General features: G+C 43.0%; 1 protein-coding gene across 2 annotated transcripts in view; it reads right to left on the bottom strand.

Moving 5' to 3' along the window:
- megf6b (multiple EGF-like-domains 6b) overlaps nt 1-20,453 on the bottom strand; it is a 67,623-nt gene continuing 47,170 nt past the window's right edge. For both annotated transcript variants that reach the window (XM_011474833.4, XM_020703144.3), the window contains 32 exons: nt 17,282-17,407; nt 16,579-16,701; nt 15,828-15,950; nt 15,603-15,740; nt 12,920-13,042; nt 12,676-12,798; nt 12,063-12,233; nt 11,705-11,836; nt 11,491-11,619; nt 11,288-11,416; nt 10,283-10,417; nt 10,027-10,161; nt 9,825-9,950; nt 9,615-9,746; nt 9,199-9,327; nt 8,986-9,117; nt 7,009-7,137; nt 6,804-6,932; nt 6,446-6,574; nt 6,236-6,364; nt 5,251-5,379; nt 5,029-5,157; nt 4,098-4,226; nt 3,843-3,974; nt 3,645-3,773; nt 3,433-3,561; nt 3,070-3,198; nt 2,854-2,982; nt 2,169-2,297; nt 1,956-2,084; nt 806-934; nt 1-521 (listed from right to left, as the gene is read on the bottom strand). In XM_011474833.4, the coding sequence (XP_011473135.1) occupies nt 457-521; nt 806-934; nt 1,956-2,084; nt 2,169-2,297; nt 2,854-2,982; nt 3,070-3,198; nt 3,433-3,561; nt 3,645-3,773; nt 3,843-3,974; nt 4,098-4,226; nt 5,029-5,157; nt 5,251-5,379; nt 6,236-6,364; nt 6,446-6,574; nt 6,804-6,932; nt 7,009-7,137; nt 8,986-9,117; nt 9,199-9,327; nt 9,615-9,746; nt 9,825-9,950; nt 10,027-10,161; nt 10,283-10,417; nt 11,288-11,416; nt 11,491-11,619; nt 11,705-11,836; nt 12,063-12,233; nt 12,676-12,798; nt 12,920-13,042; nt 15,603-15,740; nt 15,828-15,950; nt 16,579-16,701; nt 17,282-17,407 (4,109 nt within the window). In that variant the 3' untranslated portion in view covers nt 1-456. The remainder of the gene's footprint in view (nt 522-805; nt 935-1,955; nt 2,085-2,168; nt 2,298-2,853; nt 2,983-3,069; nt 3,199-3,432; nt 3,562-3,644; nt 3,774-3,842; nt 3,975-4,097; nt 4,227-5,028; nt 5,158-5,250; nt 5,380-6,235; nt 6,365-6,445; nt 6,575-6,803; nt 6,933-7,008; nt 7,138-8,985; nt 9,118-9,198; nt 9,328-9,614; nt 9,747-9,824; nt 9,951-10,026; nt 10,162-10,282; nt 10,418-11,287; nt 11,417-11,490; nt 11,620-11,704; nt 11,837-12,062; nt 12,234-12,675; nt 12,799-12,919; nt 13,043-15,602; nt 15,741-15,827; nt 15,951-16,578; nt 16,702-17,281; nt 17,408-20,453) is intronic.

A 20,453-nucleotide genomic window follows, 5' to 3' on the forward strand; every position in this document is an offset into this window, starting at 1 on the left:
TGGGAGCCGTCTCTTTATTTGTTTGTTTGTGGAGTGTTTGCAAAAAATATAAATATGAAGCCATTTACACTCAAAGAACAGTTAAAACTATAAACAGTCGTGAACTTTTGCACAATGTTCAGCTTCTTGGGGCTTGTACTGAGCTACAATCAGCTGTTCCTGGGAAGGAATGTACAGTAAAAAAGGGATCTGTACAGTAAAGCAGCATCAGCCTGGACAAAAAGGATCCTTATCAAACAGTGAGGCTGTTCGCTTTAAATACAGTTTGTTAAAGACAAAATTAACAAAGCGAGTGCAAAAACAAAAAGCAACAATGAGGCTGCACTCGTTCCCAGAACACCACGGTTCTGATGTGACAGGATCCCCCTGCAGTTCCCAGAGTCTGCTTCCATCAGTCTTCCAGGCGGCAGCACTTTCACTGAAACTTTCCAACTCCTCCCCGTCTCAGTTCTTCTGCTATAACGAGTTGTCGTGCGGTGAGTCCCCGTGGCGGCTCCCATGGGTGAAATGCGGAGGTCCCCCTGAGGAAGCGCACACACAGAGCTGTGAGTCCAGCTCAGCAAGCACAACACTCACATTCGATCAGGACCAAATCAGCTGCAAAGCCGAGTGCAGCGTCTGCAGTTCTGCCTCCCAGAAGGAAGCGCCACGCTGTCAGCACCTTTACTAGTTATTTACTCCCATTTCAACATGTCAGCAAGAAATGTCTCCTCTGCTCTGTGTGGAGGGAGGAAACTGTGTCGCCTGCGGTCCGCATGGATGCGGCGGTGAGGCGAGTCCCAGCGGGCTGTGCCCGGCTCCCTACCTTCTTGACAGGAGGGTCCGATCCAGCTGTGCGAGCAGCGACAGCGGCCGCTGCGGGGATCGCACTGCGCCTGGTTCTGGCACGTGCAGGTCTCTGAGCAGTCTGGCCCATAAAGATCGGCCCTGCAGTCTGACGGGGAAACACAGGAGATCACGGTTCAACGCCCAGCTCTGAACCGCCCTTGAAACAGCAGCCATGTGACGCAATCTCAACGTAAAAATCAGATTTTAGACAAACCTTAACAATGAAAAATACAAACTCAGCAGTTCCTTCAGCCAATCAACAGTCTGTGTAGCAAAACTGCAAAAGTCTCTTTGAGCAGTGAATATTTGGCCAGATAATTACAGACTTCAGGTCTGGTTCTTTTATTACATCTGAGATGTGGGATAAAGTGAGGAGGGAAATGGAAAGCATGATTGCTGCAGAAAAACTTCTTCCATCCTCGGACAGTAAAGATGAGAGGCGGATGTAAACACCGACAGCATTATTGGTCCCATTGAATCAAAAATCCTAATGCACCATTTTAAATAACAAGTCTGAGGAATTGGATGATGGGAGAATGTAGAAAACAATTTTTTATTCATTTATGAGAACTAATTTGGGGAAAAAAACTACAATTTATATAAATATTTTTAAAGTTTGGATTTTTTTTTGCTTAGGAAAGATATTTATTTATTCATTTGGTGAATTATTCCAAAATAGTCACGAGTTGCAACTTTTCTTTAATATTTTGCAGCTTTCTTGTTGACTGAAGAGAATTCCTCTTTTTCTTTTTACTGTTCCTTTTTATTCCTGTTGATGTTAGTTGGGTTAGTACTATTAGTTTTATTTTAGTAAAATAAAACACTATTACTAAATTAAAACAATGTTCTTCATAGACGAGAAGGAAAAACTGAATTTTAAATGCCAAAAACAGGTTGTTTGTTGCTTTAATTTGAGAAAAAAAAGACGTTAGATTATGGATTTCTGTAAAACCCTTGATAATTTGTGTTTCAGTTCTACAAAATACTTAATTAGGGCACAGTTGAAATGAATGTTTGTCGTGTAATAAAATCCTTTTAAGCGCTACTATCATCTAAAAATAAATTCTATTGTATTTTTTTCTTGAAAAGAAGGTTTTTTTTGTTTGCTTATGAAGAATGGAAAGTACCAATGTCACATCTGCGTCCCGTCTTCCCTGATGGGCAGATGCATCTCCCTGTCACAGGATCACACGGGGCAGCATCCTCGCAGTCACACACTTTGGCGCAGTCTTGACCGTAGCTGCCCTGCTCACACACTAAGTGGAAGGTTGAAAAGGTTTTTAAAATTTGAACCAAAAAAATAAAAAAACACCGCCAATCCCACTGAACCAGCGCCTGACCTCGGTGGCAGTGGCCTCCATGATATCCCGGAGGACAGATGCAGCGGCCCGACACGGGGTGACAGGAAGCGCCGTTCTCACAGTCACACTGCAGCTGACACAGCGCGCCGTGGAAACCAGGAGGGCAGGCTGACGGGGAGGAGGAGACAATTTGAGCTTAAAGGTTTTCCTGCTGTTTGTGAAAAAAACGTTTGAAACATTTAAACTGAGACAGTTTCTCTTTTTGTTCCGGGTGTAACTGGTTTTTAATTTAGCATTTAAAGGCTAAATTAAGGATATCTGGATAGAAATAACTTCTATTTAAAACATGTGCTCAATTTTAAAAGAAAACATTTAAAGGAATCAAACATGCTATGGATGATCTCTGTGCTTCTGAAGGGTTTCAGTAACGTCACTACTTTCTTTATGTTATTAATGCAGAAGGGATGCATTGCATACATTATATCTGGAGAAACTGCAAAGTATTTCCAGCTGCAGGATGTTGTCCACATTCATCATGATCAGAGAACACACATCCAGAGTTGAACTGACTCACTGATGCTCTGTGTTCAACAGCCTGTATCACAGAGGACGGACCAAAGGAACATTCTGTTTCCTCTGAATCAAAGAGGACGCCACCCACCATTATTGTTTTTGATCACGGTTTTTCTCCCCCTCACGTTTGTGACATGTGATCAGCCCTCACCGTGTTCACACAGGCCTCCGTAGTAACCTGGTCCACACCGACACGTCCCCGTCACTCTGTCACACGAGCCGTTGTTTTGACAGTTGCACTTCAGTGCGCAGTCGGCCCCAAACCGACCCGCTGGACACTCTGAGAGAGAACACATAATTCAGCCTCAAGCCTTTTTGTTCAGCCGTGACCGCACAGCAGACCTCATGCAGGAATCCCCGCGTTCACCTGTGTCGCAGTGTTCACCGGTCCATCCCAGAGCGCAGGTGCAGTTGCCGGTGGCAGAGTCACACACTCCTCCGTTGCTGCAGTTACAGAAGCTGGCACAGTCCGCCCCGAACCAGCCTGCAGGGCAGCCTGAGGCCAAACGCACACACACCTCATTAAACTGAGGGAAACAGCCACATGGAGGACTGTGAAGATGCATCATAAAAGCAAAAACTTTTACAGAAGGATATAAATTCAGAGTCCACTCATAAACAATATGGATTTTCTTGCTTCTCTCTTAGATGATCAGCAGAGGAGCCCCCCCGTTCTGAAATGAGCAGAAATCAGCTTCACAGTTGTGCTGCTCTGACACCCAGGCCTCACCCTGTCTGCAGTCCTTCCCCGTCTGTCCAGGGAGGCACACACACCGACCAGTGACCGGGTCACTCTGGGTTCCAACCCCACACAGCGCCACCTGGGCGCAGTGGAGCCCGTAACGCCCGGCTGGACACGCTGTGGTGGGAGAAAAACACGCACTCACCTGAGTCCACCGCCACTCAGACTCCGTCATTTTCAAAAGGTTGAGTCAGACTTACTGGTGTTGCAGTGCGGACCTATGAAGCCAGCGGGACATTCGCAGGCTCCGGTGAAAGGGTCACACTTGCCGCCGTTGTCGCACCGACAATCTTGTTTACAGTCGGGGCCGTAGCGGCCTTCGGCACAAACTGGAGACGGGGTCAGGTCATCAGAGTCATGCCTCCCTCACAGTGAGAGCGAGTGAGTGGGCTGCATACCATGCTCACACTTAAGACCATGAAAGCCTGGAGCGCAGTAACATGATCCAGACACCGGGTGGCAGAGCTGGTTCTTCTCTGAGCACCGGCACACCTGATTACAGTTTGGCCCAAAGGTTCCTGGAAGACAAGCTGACACACCAAGACGGCTTGTTTTTCCAATAGTCCGTGTATGAGCTTATGACAAAAATTAGGATGCTTTAAATGAAGCACAGGAAGCATCCCGCAGACACAAATGAGCTCAGCATGACTCACTCTTTTCACATCCACTGCCTGTGAATCCAGCAGGACAGCCGCACTGTCCAGAGACGTGATGGCAGGAAGCTCCCCGAGCGCAGATGCAGGGCCGTGAGCAGCGTTCGCCGTATGTACCCGGCAAACACGCTGGAGGACACGCAGACACACCGTTACTGACACAACTCCTGCATCCATCAGCTCCAGGGTACAAACGGCGTTCGTACACCTCAAGTTAAACTCAGAAAGATGTCGAGAGTTTGGGTCAACAGAGACCAGGTCATGCGTATAAAAGAAAAGACATCGTTAGGCTGATCCTACTGTAGTCTGGCTTTGTGAGCTTGTATTATAATCATGACATCCAAGGAAAAAACAAACACAAAGCTCTGATCCCAGAAGAAGATGGCTGTGACGGATTTGTGTTAGTTTTTGTCCGATTCAGCGTGCTATTTATTGTGGCAGAGTGGGACCTCACCGTGTTTGTTCAGACAGTTAACGTTCATAATTGAATTTCAGGTAAAGTAACACATATGGGCTCAGATAGTTTATTGTTATCTTGGCCTTTGGCTCACCCTGAAGCATTAAGGTATCACCTCCTTTTGATTTTGTTGATTAAATATATAGATATATCTATACATCTACATATATACACATCTATATATATATATATATATATATATATATATATATATATATATATATATATATATATATATATATATATATATATATATATAGACATACAGAGACAGAGATATAGAGAAAGAGAGCAGAGAGAGATAGGGCAGCACAATGTGAGGAAAACTCGCAAAATGCAATATTAGTGATCACTATTGCGATGACGATATGACTTGCGATACATGCAAGTCCTGCTGTTTCCTGCATGCTAACCCCATAAACCTGTGACGTAGTGAGAAAAGTTTAAAACTGCGTTTCATTGACAGGTCTGTACCTTTGTGGCAGTGTTTCCCCCTCCACCCTGGCAGACACTGGCACTCCCCAGTTACATGATGACAGGAAGCTCCATTCCCACAGTGACAGCGCTCCGTGCAGCCCACACCGAAGCGGCCGGCTCCACAGGCTGCTCAGGAAAATACAAATTAAGGCTTGTGACAACAACAACAACAACAAATTAGCACCATCAGATACTAAGCCAGCATTTGCTCGGACTCACCTTTCTCACAGCGCTCTCCCAGCCAGCCGGCGCTGCAGCTGCAGCGTCCTGTCCGTCTGTCACACTGACCGCCGTTCTCACATTCACATTGCTGCTGGCAGTCCGCCCCGAATCGTCCAGCTGCACACTCTGAGCGTGCAACCATGTGCACAAATACACAGGAATGAATACAGAACAACAGAAACAACAATCATGAGCTGTTCCTCCTACGGAAACTTTTCATTCTCCTCTTTTGATGGGCTGAAAAATCACAAGCTTGCATCCACAGGGTGAAAATTCTTGAAAGACTGAGGCCTAAGGAGGCCGACTGCAGTTATGCTTCAGCACTTACTGCCAGCAAATAATCAGACATAAAAATAACCAGGCAGCAAATTCAACTCAGATTGATCTCTTTCCTGAACAAACTACACTGCAGCGCTCTGCTCTACATGCCAACTCCAAGATTCAGGTACAGGCATTTCTCTGCTCTTCTCTTCAGATGAACCCACTTAATTATAGCATCACTAAATTACAGGTCACTGCAATTTAACCATTTATAAGTTAAACGTGTCCAAAAATGAGGTTTTGAACTCAGAACCTCTTTTCTGTTTTAGTCCTAAAGTCTTGTTATATTTAGAAATAATGTTTCAAGGTTTAACGCTGGAAATAAATCCTCAATTCCAAGTGTTGTAGAAAAGGGGGAGAAGAATACAAAGAAGTCAAATCCGTGCAGAGGCAATTTTCTTTTACTAAATAACTTAGTTTGTTGAAGTTGGACGCGAACACTGTATCTTTTTTTGTTTTTGTTTGTTTTCACCTTTAAAAAAAAAGACTTCTTTCCACAAACCAACTGACCTTCTTCAAACTGACTCCATTTTTAATATCCCAGATTTTAACTGTGGGTTTCTTTAGTGATAAGTTGATTTGAGAAAATACAAACATTAAACCTCCTTTTGAACCCGTTTCCTCTTCTGTTTCTGTCTGTTGAACGCAAACTGAGGCTTACCCAGCTCACAGGCCGCACCCATCCATCCACTGCTGCACACACATGCTCCATCCGTCTTGTTACAGGCAGCTCCGTTCTGGCACAAACAGCGCTGCTGACAGTCTGCGCCATAAAATCCAGCAGAGCATTCTGGGAGAAGAAAACTAATCTCAATCCTAAAACCTTTTTTCAACCTACAGCAGAGAGCGCCTCTTGACTCTGTTATTTTACCTTCTTGACAGTTGGGCCCGGTCCAACCAGGTGAGCACAGACACCCCCCGCTGGCCGGGTGGCAGATACCGCCATTTCTGCAGGAACAGCTTTGGTTACACGCCTCGCCATAGAATCCAGCTGGGCACGCTGCCATCAGACAGACAACAGTTACCTGCTTATGAACTCTGCTGATCAAAAGTGAAAACTCTAGTCTAGTTCCTGAAAAGTCATCCTGCATTGGAAAACAGATTTGGTGATTTCTCAAATGTTACCGAAGAGGGATTTCCTGCATAATTAAAACCCAGCAATTTTTATTTTGGATTACTAAAGGAAACTGTGAAAACTGTGGCGCTACCGTCTCTGAGCATAAACTCACTCAGGTTGCAGAACCGGCCGATCCAACCAGAAGGACAGGAGCACACGCCGCTGACGTGATCACAGCTCCCGCCGTTCTGACACAAACACCTCTGCTGGCAGTCCAGACCATAGAAACCCTGAGGACAAGCTGAACACCACAAACTGCATTTGACTGCATGGATGACGGAAGGTCTTCGGTCTTATGACAGTGGAGCTTTTCTTACGCTTTTCACAGAAGGTCCCTGTCCAGCCCGCCTTGCAGGTACAAGCTCCACTCACATGGTCACAAAGGGCGCCGTTTTTACACTGGCACTCATGATGACAGGTAGGACCAAACATTCCTGCTGGACATTCTGAATGAATAGCACACACAGGAGCACAATTGGAATTGGTTTATTTAAAGCAATCAAACAAAGATATATAGATATATATAGAGATATGTAACCCTTGTGCTATCTTAGATGACCTCACCCTTGCATTGACATGTTCTCCCTACCATGACAAAGGTGGATAAAGGTGGAAAGATTTCATGTAATCCATGGACACCAGTGAGGATCACAAATCGTTGAAGAAAAAAGGTTCAGAGCACTGTCTAGTAGGTCTAGATGACCCAACTCCCAATGTTCAAGTGCCTAGGATAGCACAAGGGATAGATATATATAGATATATATGTGTGTGTGTTTGTGAATAGATCAACAATTTATTTAACAAGCAATGTTTAGAGCAGGGGTCGGGAACCTATGGCTCGCGAGCCATATATGGCTCTTTTGATGGTCACATGTGGCTCGCAGACAAATCTTTAATTATACTTTTTTTTTTTTTCTTTCATTAGACCAGTCCTTCTCGGGCGCAATGCGATGCCAGAGGCGCGCAGTAGTAGCGGTGCTTGGAGAAAAAAATCTGCGCCAGCGCTATCAGTTACTATTATCTATTATTTCACAGAGTTTGTACCACCCGGAAACCTGTGAATTACCGTGCCTAAAAGTGCGCGCTCCCGTCTCTGAGAAAGAGCGCGCAGATGCGGGGACGGGATGTGTGAGGGAGAAAGCAGAGGGTGGGGCTGAGGTGTTGTGGGGACAGGCAGCAGGTGAATCGCGCAGGGATTGTAAAAACGTAAAACCCGCTGCCCGTCACTCACTGCAGCGTGTGAGTGTGTGTTTGGCTCCGTATCTGCATGTGAGCAGTCTGTCTCACATCTACAGAACATTCAGACCTACGATGACGTTTAAAGTCTCAACGCCTGCACGAAGAAGAAACTCACCACGTATCAACCAGACTAGACCATCAGCAAAACTACCACGAGAAATACTCATCATTTATCAGCAACAGCATAACAATGTTATTAAAAAGAATCCTCAGAGTTATTGTACTTTAAAAATGTTGAAATTAAATCAAATGCACACATTCACTTGTATATTTAGTTTTAAACAAATTGTCGCGGACTGAGTTGGATGGCTGTTGGGCCGCGTTAAAAGTTCTGGAGTTCATTGAACGCGTCAAGCAGAGATCTGATTGGCCCTCAGTTCTGTCGCTCAGCCTGTTGTTAGGTAGTTTGGACCAATGGGGTTCAGCTGTGGGCCGAATAAGGAAAATGGGAGGGGCTGGAGCGGGAGCAGGGGAATATAAAGTTGGGAGAAGCGCTCTCGTCTCGTGTCGACAGGAGAGATTCAGGAGTTGCTGAATGAATTGAACGGCGTTTGTTGCGGTCTGCAGTAATCAGAATAAAGAACTTTAAAAGAGGTTAAGTCTCCGTACCTCAGTGTGGGAAAAGGACACTACATTATTGTATGGCTCTTTCGAAATTACATTTCAGAATATGTGGCGTTTATGGCTCTCTTGCCCAAAAAGGTTCCCGACCCCTGGTTTAGAGCGAGACTCTTTTGCTCCCTCTAGTGGCAGCTGAGTGTATTACCACTGCAAAGGGAAAATCAGCTGCAAAGGGAAAGAAAATGTTACTTTACATTTTTACTAACTGAACCAGACAGAATCTCTCAAAAATGCTAAGAAAACAACTTAAGATGGATAGAAATAATTCAGATCTACCTGGTTCATGGCCTGGCCGCTCTGGCCTCATTTCTTTATAAGATGGAATTAGTCTCCTTCTTACTTTCAGACTTTTGGAATAGTGTTTTCCTTCATGCCTCTGTTTGATTTTCTGCCTCATTAATCATTGATCATTGCATTGAAGACACAAATCTTACTCTGCTGGCAGTGTGTTCCAGTAAAACCAGCATCACAGCTGCACTGTCCCGTCACAGCGTCGCAGCTCAGGTCTCCGTTGCTGCAGTTGCAGGTTTCTGCACAGTCAGCTCCCCAGTGTCCGACGTCACAGACTGCAACAGCACCAGTCAGAGACATGAACAGAGAGCCTTTCATCTATGTTGGTGTGACCCCCTGCTCCCTGAGATGTGTACCTTTACTGCAGTGGGGTCCAGTCCAGCCAGGGGTGCAGCTGCACCGCCCACTCACTGGGTCGCAGTGGGCATTGTTCTCACAAACGCATTTCAGTTGACATCTTTCACCGAAACGTCCTGTTGGGCACGCTGTACGAAATATAGGACTTAAAAAAAATCCAATAATCTTCAATGGCCAAAAGCACCAGACTGCAAACAGAGCACTTCTGCGCTGTCACTCAGCAATGATAGATGCTGAGAACTTAAAATCATAGTGGCTCTTCACAGCTAAAATACATTTTAAGGCAGCTATAACATAAAAAAATTGGAGGAAATTATCTTTTCTCTGTTTCTGCTGTCTCTAAATAATCCTGAGTGCTAACCTGTCCTGACCTGGTGGACTGTTCTCATGCAGATTGATGCTTGCTTCTACTCACAGCTTTGACAGAGTCTTCCCATGTATCCCGGCGGGCAGTTACACGACCCGTTGAGTTTATCACACACTCCACCATTCTCACAAGCTGGACAGGCTTCTTTGCAACCGGGACCCCAGAACCCCTCAGTGCAGGCTGTAAAAGATTAAAGTCTGTCATCTGTTAAACCCTTCAAAGAAGCTTGGACTCCGACCAGAAATCTACTTGACTCACAGGTCTCACAGTGCTGTCCCATTCTGCCTGCGGGACAGAGGCACTGCCCCGTCACTTTGTCACAGGAGGCGCCGGTGCAGTTACACAGCTGCATGCAGCCCGCTCCAAACCTTCCCTCCGGACAGTCTGACACGAAACACACAGCTCTGCTTCCTATTCACAAAAACAGACCAAAAGTGTCCAAATGTGCAAATCGATTTACCTTGATCGCAGTTCTCGCTGTGGCGACCAGGATGGCATGTTTTCTGACAACGTCCTGTCACATGATCACAGGATACTCCTGATGGACACGCGCACTGCTTTTCACAGCCAGCTCCATAGGTGCCTGATTGACATGCTACAGAGACAACATTATTCTTCTCTTGATTGGTCCAATCCTCTCGCTCTGCTGCTCAGTACACAGTTTTAAAAAAATAATTAAGTATTCCAGAAGTTCCTCTTCTGCTTTGAAGCCCTACCTTCCCTGCAGGTGTTGCCCTGATAACCAGGTTTACAGATACAGGTGCCATGGCGCCGGTGGCACTCCTGCGTGTTCTTCTGATCACATTTACATTCGTCAGAGCAGCCAGGCCCATAGGTCCACTTAGGACATGCTGGAGATGAAAGTTCAGGAAAGATTTCACTTCTGAGGGTCCAGAACCCGTCAAATATGAGATGAAAGTTTATACAAACAGCTATGATTTGCTGGATATTTTACAATTATAGTTCTTTGGAATTGTTCATGAAGATCGTGACATATGTCTTGCAATGAGACAATTGACTGTATACAAGAACTGGAGCGAGTGAACCCCTCCCCCTTCAAAATCCAACCAGGGAGTACCTGCTGGTTCCAAGAAGCCAAAATTCTATTGACCTCTATAGAGAAATAAACAGAATTACCGTTCTTTTACTGTTTTAACATGTTCTTGCGAATCCAAATTTATCGTTCAATTATATTTTTTTATTGCAAGTTATTTAAGTTGTAAAGTGGCCAATCAGAAGGCAGAAAGATTTTCCAAAGAGGACCTGGCTGCAGACATCAAAGTCCAGAACCGGATGCCATTCTTTATCACTTGGGAAAGAAAAGTATTTTAACTGGCAACCCCAACAGTTACGTTTTTTCCCATTTTAAGCTTTGATTTAGAAAAATCTTCTATACGTCGGATTAGGATGTTTACATTGTATATTTTCCACTTCTGGTCAGAGATTTCAGGCAACATCTTGTCTGCAGCCAGGTCCCTCTCAATTTTCAGTGGAAGGGGTGTGGCCTTCCACCATGCTCACTCCTGATTAGCGAGAGTGGTTGCCATCGAAACGAGGACTGAGACAGACTTTGACCGATCACTGCTTACTGACGTTGTTTGGTTCCAACATGGTGGCGTCCAAATGAATTTTTTTTCCGTTGTAGCCAGAAGTAAGCCGATTTTAAAGAGTGACATCACACTCATTCATGGTCTGTATATGAGAACTGGACTGAGACTCACGGAGGTGACAAAAGCGTCCATAAAGTCCAGGATCGCACAGACAAGCTCCATAGGTGCGGTGGCAGCGGCCGTTGTAGGCACAGTTGCACTTTTTGTTGCACAGCTTCCCATAAAGACCTTTAGGACATCCTGGAAGAATACATTGTGATGGTACGAACACCGCACACTTCAGGTGAACAACCTCTGTTTAGACGGTACCTCACCTTCCTGGCACAAGTCCCCGCTCACACCAGGGGGGCAGCGGCAGCCTCCGCTGATGGGGTCACAGCTGGCACCGTTTTTACACTTACAGGGAAAAGAGCAGTTTTTGCCAAAATAGCCTCCAGGACAGCCTGACGTTTAAAAAATAAAACAGGAATGGTGATCACACACAGGCGTGTCTGAATGTGGGCTGCCTGTTGGTAAATCGACACTGACTTTGGTTGCAGACGATGCCCGTCCATCCATCAGGGCACTCACATCCAGTTTTCCACGCGTTACACTCGCCTCCGTTTGTGCAGTCGTCACACGTCAGGCTGCAGTCGCTACCAAAGGTGTCGTCCAGACACACTGAAAGTCACAGAAAATCCTGTTTAAACTCAGGCGGATATTAATCAGTTCATGCGCTGAAAGGCTCATCCCTTCTGGAAGAACTACAGTGGCTCACTACCATGCATGAAGAAAGTAATTAAACCCCACCATGCGGTCCACTCCTGTCCTCAGTTATTGTGTTTCACCAAAGCCCAAGTTTCCTGTTGACGGTGAGTCATTTCGTGCTTGGAGGAGATCAACTCACAGAACTTCTCTGCCAGGTTGCTCTCAGCCCTCAGCTCTCCCTCATCATCCTCGTAGTCGTCGTAGCGCTCCAGAGCTTGGCCGTACTCCTGCAGCAAGACAAGCTGAGGGCGAATCCGAGGCAGCTCGATGGCTCCCCCGCTGGAGAGGGCCTCAACAGCATCCTCAATGGCTGCAAAAAAACTTAAAAGTTAACTCAGAGCAAAGTTACCTGCAGTTATGTTCACATGGGTTAAAAACATTAGGTTGTCACAGTTTCCTAAAAACATACAATGATAAACTTTTCTGTGAGAGAAAATGCTGTCTTTTCTACAACTGGATTCATATAAGATGTTCAAACTAATGAATATGATTGCAAATATTATTCGAGTAAAGGAGCAGCAACTTCCTCTTAGAAACTTGAATTTTTTTTTTATAGAGTTAAATAAAACCTGTTTTTCTTTGAAAAGATTTATTTTGAAGTCATAATTTATGGTTCTCACACAAATCTTTACTGTAGACCTGGGATATTTTTGCTCTGACCCAGGGTAAGCCACTGGTATGAAGTAGCTGACCTAGACTTTAGTAACAGTTCCCTCTGAAATCCAAAACAGCAAAAGATGGCAGACACTCACGCATGCAGGACAGCCGGTCCTTGCCTAGCCGGTAACCCCAGAGGCAAAAGCACTGGAAGGAGCCTGCAGTGTTCTGACAGGTGTGATCACAACCTCCGTTTGCAGCGAGACACTCATCTACATCTGGACAAAACAGACAAAGCAATGAAGCTTTTCCCTCCAGAAGATTAGGAAGATCTAAATAAAAAAAGATCTAAATAATGCCAAGATGTGAAACATCTGACCCTTCGAGGCTTGAACCCACCATCACAGCTACATCCGTCTGCATTGAGTCTGTATCCAGCAGAGCAGTAGCACTCGTAGCCACCGGGATAGTTGGTGCATTCCTGCTCACAACAGGAGACCTGCTCTCCACACTCATCAACATCTGCCAAATGCAACAAGCAGGGAGTGAAAAAGTACAACTTGGCTGCTGTAATCTGCTTCCTCGCTCCCAAACACACTTTTAACAAGATTGGATAACATTTTAAATAAAAGCAACATCAATTGAATTTAAAAGTGGGATAGGTTTTTGGGACAATAGTTCAAACGAAAATTTCTTTTGCAGTTTTCAATTAATTGTTGAATGTGGTCATGCATTTTTAAAATGCAGTTTGCTATTTACAAATTAATATAAAAAAAATAGACTTTTTTTTAACAAGCTGGCATAAACTGTTTCGATCTAACAACCCGTCAAAGTAAAGTTACAACAGTAGTATTCCAGAACTGAACTGGTTCCTATACCAGTAATTTCTCACTAAAACATTCATTTTAGCTAGATTAACTCTGGTATAATAATCTTCAATGGGGGTCCCAACACCTGAGTGTATGTTTGCCAACACCCCTGATGGAGCAATTACCTTAGTGGAGACACTCTTTCACAGCTGAGCTTGACTTTAAATCCAATTCAATATACTACTCGATCTCTGAGGCACCGCCTTTCATTCCTTGTGGGTGTCGCCCATTTCATGACGTGAACCTAGATTCGGCCTCAGCAGCGTGTCTGCGTTGCAGAGGGGTTGGTGCTCAGAGGGCAGGTTTTTAGAGGAATACTCAGAAATGTGTGAATGGATCAAATTAACTCAGAACACTAGCTAATTCTAGTGTTCAGTATATTTTTCTACTTCATATCTTTAAGTGAGGAATGAACATTATAAAACACTTAAAAGCTTAAAAATATTTAACTTAGCATGATATAGGCCCTTTAAGAAAAATAGGAATTAAAGTGGTAACCATTTGTTTAATCATCTGTGAACAAAATGGAGTGAAAAATCAAACCAAATCAATATTTGCTGTGAACACCCTTTGCCTCTAAAACAGCATCCAATCTTCTCTGTACACTTGCACACTTGAAGGAACTTGGCAGTTCTGTGGATGTAGGCCTTTTCACATCCTTCTGTCTCTTCATGGAGTCCCAAACACACTTCATGATGTTGAGATCAGGGTTTTGTTTCATCCTTCCCAGTATTGCGGTTTGTTCTTCATGCTGAGGATGGTTCTTACTGACTTTGGCTGTGTTTTTGGGGTTGTTTTCCTGCTCCTGAATATATTTGGGGCCGAACTTACACCTCTCCATTGGTTTTGTACGATGGATATGTGTCTGCCCGTATTTCTCAGCGTTGAGAACACCATAAATTCGGACCAAATGAACCCCCAAATGCTCATGGAGCCCCCACCATGCTTCAGTGTTCCTGGCAGACTCTCATTATTGTGTTGTTCTCCAGCCCTTTGATGAACAAACTTCCAACTACAGCCACATTTGTTCGCATTTTGCTTCATCAGTCCAGAGCACCTGCTGCCATTTTTCTGCACCTCAGTTCCAATTTTTACCTGCATGCTTCAGCTGGCTGGCCTTGTTTTTGGAGTTTTGGATTTTTTAAAGCAAATCTTCACTGAAAACTATCACCTGCAGCTGTAAGTTTCACTGGCTGACCACTGCGCCTATGATCCTCAGTGTTGTTCCTTTCTTTGTGCCTCTTAAAAAGAGCTTGAACAGCACATCCTGAAACCTCCGTCTGCTTTGAAATCTTTGTCTGATAAAGTGGAACTACTGTGTGTCTCGTTGCTGTGCCAAGTCCTGCCATGAAGAGACAAAAACCATCTTTGTCGCCTCACCTTGGGAACAGTTTGGCTGTTCCTCAACCAGAATTAAGCTTCCTAAACAGCGGGTTCTGTTGCAGCTCATGACTGGATTCCAACCTACATGTGACTGATAATCATCAGCACCTGTCTGCTATAATTGGTTGATCAAAAACATGACTATAATCCTATAAAATCCCTGACTGTGAACATGCACCTATAAGAAATGAAGGCAAAAGTCAGAAGCACAAAATATTGATTTGACTTAATGATTTTCTTTTGTTTCTCACCTCTCATTTTGATCAAATTTGATAAAAAAAAACTTTTTTTTAATATATCTCTCTGAAAGTTTTCTTTGTTAACACCATTTTGTCCCATCTGCCTTTTGTACAGTCCTGTACATCTGAATTTTTAACAGCAATGTTTTACACTGTCATTGCTAATAAATACAGCCCAAGCCAATAGTCCTCTTGAAAACCTGCCATTTTGGTGAACTGACTTTGAAAAGTTAATAGTCATGTTTGAGGATTTAAAGACAAATTGAAAGACTTTTCTGAATTTCACCACCATCATTTAGCAAAGTTGATGACTTGCAGGCTTTGTCGATGTATAAAACAATGTTGATGATACTTTAATCCGGTTTCTTGGTATTTGTAATCATAAAAAAACAACTTTCAATCATTTTAGAGAAATATTTCCTTCCTTTACATTTTTAAATGCCAAGCCTAAAACTTTTCTTCTTTCCAGTCATTTTGACAATATAAAAAGAAAAAATTAAGTTATAAAAACTATGAATAAATTTTAATGGGATACCAGGCAAAATTCCTTCTATAAATGACCAAAATAAACTTTTTGTCATATTTTCTTACCAAGACAGGTTTTCAGGTCATCATCTAGCCTGTAACCATGGTTACAGGTACAAACAGGGCCGCTGGTTGAATGTTGGCAGTGGTGCGAGCATCCGCCATTGTTGTTCTCACAGCTGTTCACAATTTCCATCTCAATTCCTGGACAATATGAAAAATCAGAACAACTGCTGGTGGGAAGATGTTGAACAACCAGAAAGTAAGGACACTAAAGCAGATTCTACTGACTGTAGCACTGTTTCCCGTTAGACCCCAGCTCGTAGGCAGCGTTGCAAATGCACGTGTAAGAGCCCGGAGAGTTACGGCAGCCGTGTGCGCAGTCATCTTCTTTTGTCTCACACTCATCGATATCTGAGGGAAAACACAACAGTATAAACCTGTCAAAGAGTGTATCTGATCTATTGAAGGTGTTTCATCCATAATTCAAAGTCATTTGCAATTCTCAAGTGACGATTCAATTTGCAAATTTGTTCAAGCATTTTGAAAATGCATTTTAAATTTGACAATTCAACATGCAATTTGGGACTCCAAAATGCAAATGCAAAGGCTATTGATTTACAAATTAAGGATGAAAAATTACAATTGAATCTTACAAATTAAACAATAAAATTTTAAATAAAAACAACATCAATTGCATTTAAAAGGGGCATAGGTTTGAATTGAAAATCCCAATTTTCAATTCAATGTTGAATTTGGTCATGCTTTTTTAAAATGCAGTTTAGTATTTACAAAATAATAATAGGAAATGACATTTAAATTCCTTGCTTCTATCAGATTCATTTTAAAGTCACTTAAAATTTTTGCATTGTAATTTGTCAAGGCATTTGTGTCCAAATTCAAAAGAAATTGTAAAACAGACCCCCCCACCCCACCTGCCAATGAAATGCATCACTCTTCATCTGACTTAAAAATTCCAACTGAGATGCAATCTCTCAGACTTTCATAAAGTTGTAGCCAATCAGTGCAGACGTGGATGTACCTTCGCAGGTTTGTCCGTCTTCAGCCAGCATGTAGCCAACCTTGCAGTCACAGTGAGCCTTCCCACCGTCCACCCGGCATTCGTGCATGCAGCCACCGTTCTGATTCGCACAGGGATTCTGCACTGTACACAATAAAACACATGTACCGTCACAATTCCACATTCAGTCAGTGAGGGATGCTCAAAAAGCAGCATGAATCTGACTGTTCTGGATCTCATTGAATCTAAATAGCTTCAAATCCACCTTTCACCTCAGCCTCAGTCTCTCCCAGCCATTTACACCTGTGCTTGACGTGTCCAAGCCTGCCTAACATCTGGAATGGGAAACTTTTGCTCCGCAGAAATGAGAGGAAGCTGCTGACAGCCAAGAATTCCAACGCAAAAGGATCTGAAATATAGTCATTAATGACTAGGGTTTATTAAGCTTTCTTTATCTATACTTCACTTCTCAAATTAAAATGGTGGAAATATTTTTTAAAAAGTAATATAAAAAAGGATAAAATCACAGCCATGACTCCTTCTAATTATGTTCCAGCTATGAATTCCTTGGAGACGGCAGTAGATGCATTCACTGTCTTTTTAATGTGGTCAAACATCTATAGTTAAAATCCTAGAAGTACTTAAGTGCACTGTCCCTCCTCCTTCAACAAACAATTACTTTTCACTTTTTTAAAGGAGACATATTAAGTTTAGAGATACTGACGCATGCAATGCTTCCCGTCCTCTGCCAGCTCGTAGTCAGGCTTGCAGCGACATCGGAAATTAGCAGCAGACTGCTGCACACAGGAGTGCTCACATCCTCCGTTACGGATGGCACACGAGCGTACGGCTGAAAGAGCAAAGCAAAAACAAAGCAACAAAGTCCATGACACAAAAAAACAAGAATCAAATCAGTCAACTCTTTTTTTAAGTGTGCAGAAGAGATAAAAAGTAGTCGTATACTTGTCACCTGTCTAGTATAACTCATCACTTTAAGACATGTCATGTTAGAACAAAACAAACACCACCTGTTTAAACTTGTTTTTTGATTTTGTTACGTTTCTCGCCTCCTCTTCCTGGCGCCCAAAGGACAAAACTTCACTTCCTGTTTCAGGATTGGGCATAGGAATTGGAAGGGGTTTGGATTTGTTTGCTTACCTTTTGGTTTATTTGATTTTGTCTGTCTTTGTTTACAGGACCTAAAATGTATATATTTTTCAAGACAATTCTATCTTTTATTTCTGTTCTTTATTGATTGATTCAAGTGGCTTCCTTCCTGGGCGTGGCCAGCCAATTAACTGGAGTCCAAAAAAGGGAAGGAGCTTGTGTGAGCTGTGCAGACAATGTCGATTTGCTGTGAATGAAAACTTCTGTTCCTGAACTTTAAGGACGTCTGCCTCCTATGTTGACCAGGCCACTCTAGTCACACCACACTGTGACACAGGGTTACATGTGTAGAAATCTTCTGAAGCGAGGCTTTCACTGCCACGTTGACACATCTGCAGACGTTGAGCACATCTGTTGATCGCTTGGTTCCTGAACCATGAGAAATTCAGCCCAAGGAAAAAAGGCCAAAAATCACGGAGAAACTTGACTGACAGCACGTCTGCGGTGGATTCACACTCATATGTCGATGAGGTTGAGTGAAGTTTGAGCTCAGTGGTCTTCTCAGCTTCTTTGAGGCAACAGATGGATCTGGATCTCTTCAGTGAAAAAGGGGTTGAGGGAGAACAGCCTCAAAGACTGTGTTGTTCACGCTTAAGGGCTTAAGCAAAGATCCGTTTATCTCTGGAGCACGATGAACCACAGAAGGCTTTCCAGCCCAAATATTGTGCAGCAGCTGGCTTGTGTGTGGGATATAGATGACCTCCACGAGTTCTGGCTAAGACACTTTAAGTTGGGACTGAACCAACTGAATGGATTCTGATGAGATGAGGCAGATTTTTTTAATACAGTATGCTAAGTTGTTCAAGCATGCTCAGTGAATTTTTGCCAAAGGACAAAAGCCTGAATAAAAGTAAAAATGGTTTTATAAAAGCTAAATCAAACATAATAGCTGAAGGTAAACATTACGGCCTGTACACAATGCGGATCAATTCTGCCAGCATATCTGCTGCAACATCTTCAGGTTTATCTTCCTGCTTGGACCTGATACCTTCATTTTGATTGTGGATCAAAGTTAATTTATTTCTTCTCAAGTTTTAATTGAATGTAGTTTTGTAAATTATTTTAAATAATTTTAACAATGATGTAAATTGTTTTAATGGGGAGTTCTGATGTAATGTAGAGATGTATTGAACTTTTTAACCCTTCATTCCCTATGTCGTTAATTTGCAATGTCATCCAAGACTCCACTTGTAATATTTTTTTATATAATTGGAAAATACATTCAGGCATGATGAGGTTACAGTAATTTGAACAAAAATGCTGTTTTTAAAATGTGCCTAAGAAAGAAAACATTCACTTAAACCAGGAACTGTTTTGCAAATTATAACTCAAATATATTCACAATATAATAATTCATCTCTTCCAGAAGTCTGCTGAGTTCACATTCATAGAGTTCTTTTTTAACTACCAAAAAATTACCAACATAAAATTATAATCTTTAGCTATAAAATTACCCTCACTGGTCACTTTATTAGGCACATCTGTCCAACTGCTCATTAATGCAAATTTCTAGTCATGGCAGCAAATTAAATGGATTTAGGCATGTAGACATGGTCCAGACGATCTGCTGCAGTTCAAACAGAGCATCAGAATGAGAAAGAAAGGAGGTTGAAGTTACTTTGAATGTAGCATGGTTGTTGGTGCTAGACGGGCTGGTCTGAGGATTTCAGAAACTGTTGATCTACTGGGATTTTCACCCACACCCATCTCTATAGTTTACAGAGAATGGTCCAAAAAGAGAAAACATCCAGTGACCTGCATTTATATGGGTGGAAATGCCTTGTTGATGTCAGAGGTCAGAGGAGAATGGCCAGACTGGTTTCAGCTGATAGAAAGGCAACAGGAACTCATATAACCACTGGTTACAACCCAAGATTGTAGAAGAGCATCTCTGAACACACAACATGTCCAACCTTGAGGCAGATGAGCTACAGCAGCAGAAGACCACACCAGGTGTCACTCCTGTCAGCTAAAAACAGGAAATTAAGACTACAATTCACTCAGGCTCACCAAAACTGGACAATAGAAGATTGGAAAAACATTGCCTGGTCTGGTGAATCTCCATTTTTTCTGCGACTTTTAAATGGTATAGAGTCAGAATTTGGTGTCAACAACATGAAATCATGGATCCATCCTGCTTTGTATCAATGTTTCATGCTGGTTGTGGTGGTATAATCGTGTAGGGGATATTTTCTTGGCACCCTTTGGGCCCCTTTCTACCAGTTGAGGATGGCTCCATCGCCACAGCCTGTCTAAGTATTGTTGTTGGCCACAGTGTACCATCTTCTGATGGCTACTTCCAGCAGGATAAGGCGCCATGTCACAAAGTTGGAATCATCTCAGACTGGTTTCTTGAACATGACATAAGTTCACTGGACTCAAATGGCGTCCCCAGTCACCAGATCTCAACACAATAGATCATCTTTGGGATGTGATAAAACAGGAGATGTGCATCATGGATGTGCAGCCGACAAATCTGCAGCAATTGATGATGATATCATGTCCATATTGACCAAACACTTGGAGGAATGTTTCCAATATCTTGTTGAATTGATGCCACCAAGGACTATGATAGTTCTGAAGGCAAAAGGGGGTCCAACCCAGTACTAGCAAAGTGTATCTAATAAAGATACCAGCTAGCATTAAGTACAGCAACATTGTGATCCTATATATCAGTCTTTTTTTTCTTACACTGAGTGTTTTTTAATATTTCCTGGTTAAGAAAGACA

The sequence above is a fragment of the Oryzias latipes genome, chromosome 5 (genome assembly GCF_053564925.1).
Source record: "Oryzias latipes strain Hd-rR chromosome 5, Olatipes_Hd-rR_3.1".
In the NCBI taxonomy this organism is placed as follows: domain Eukaryota; kingdom Metazoa; phylum Chordata; class Actinopteri; order Beloniformes; family Adrianichthyidae; genus Oryzias; species Oryzias latipes.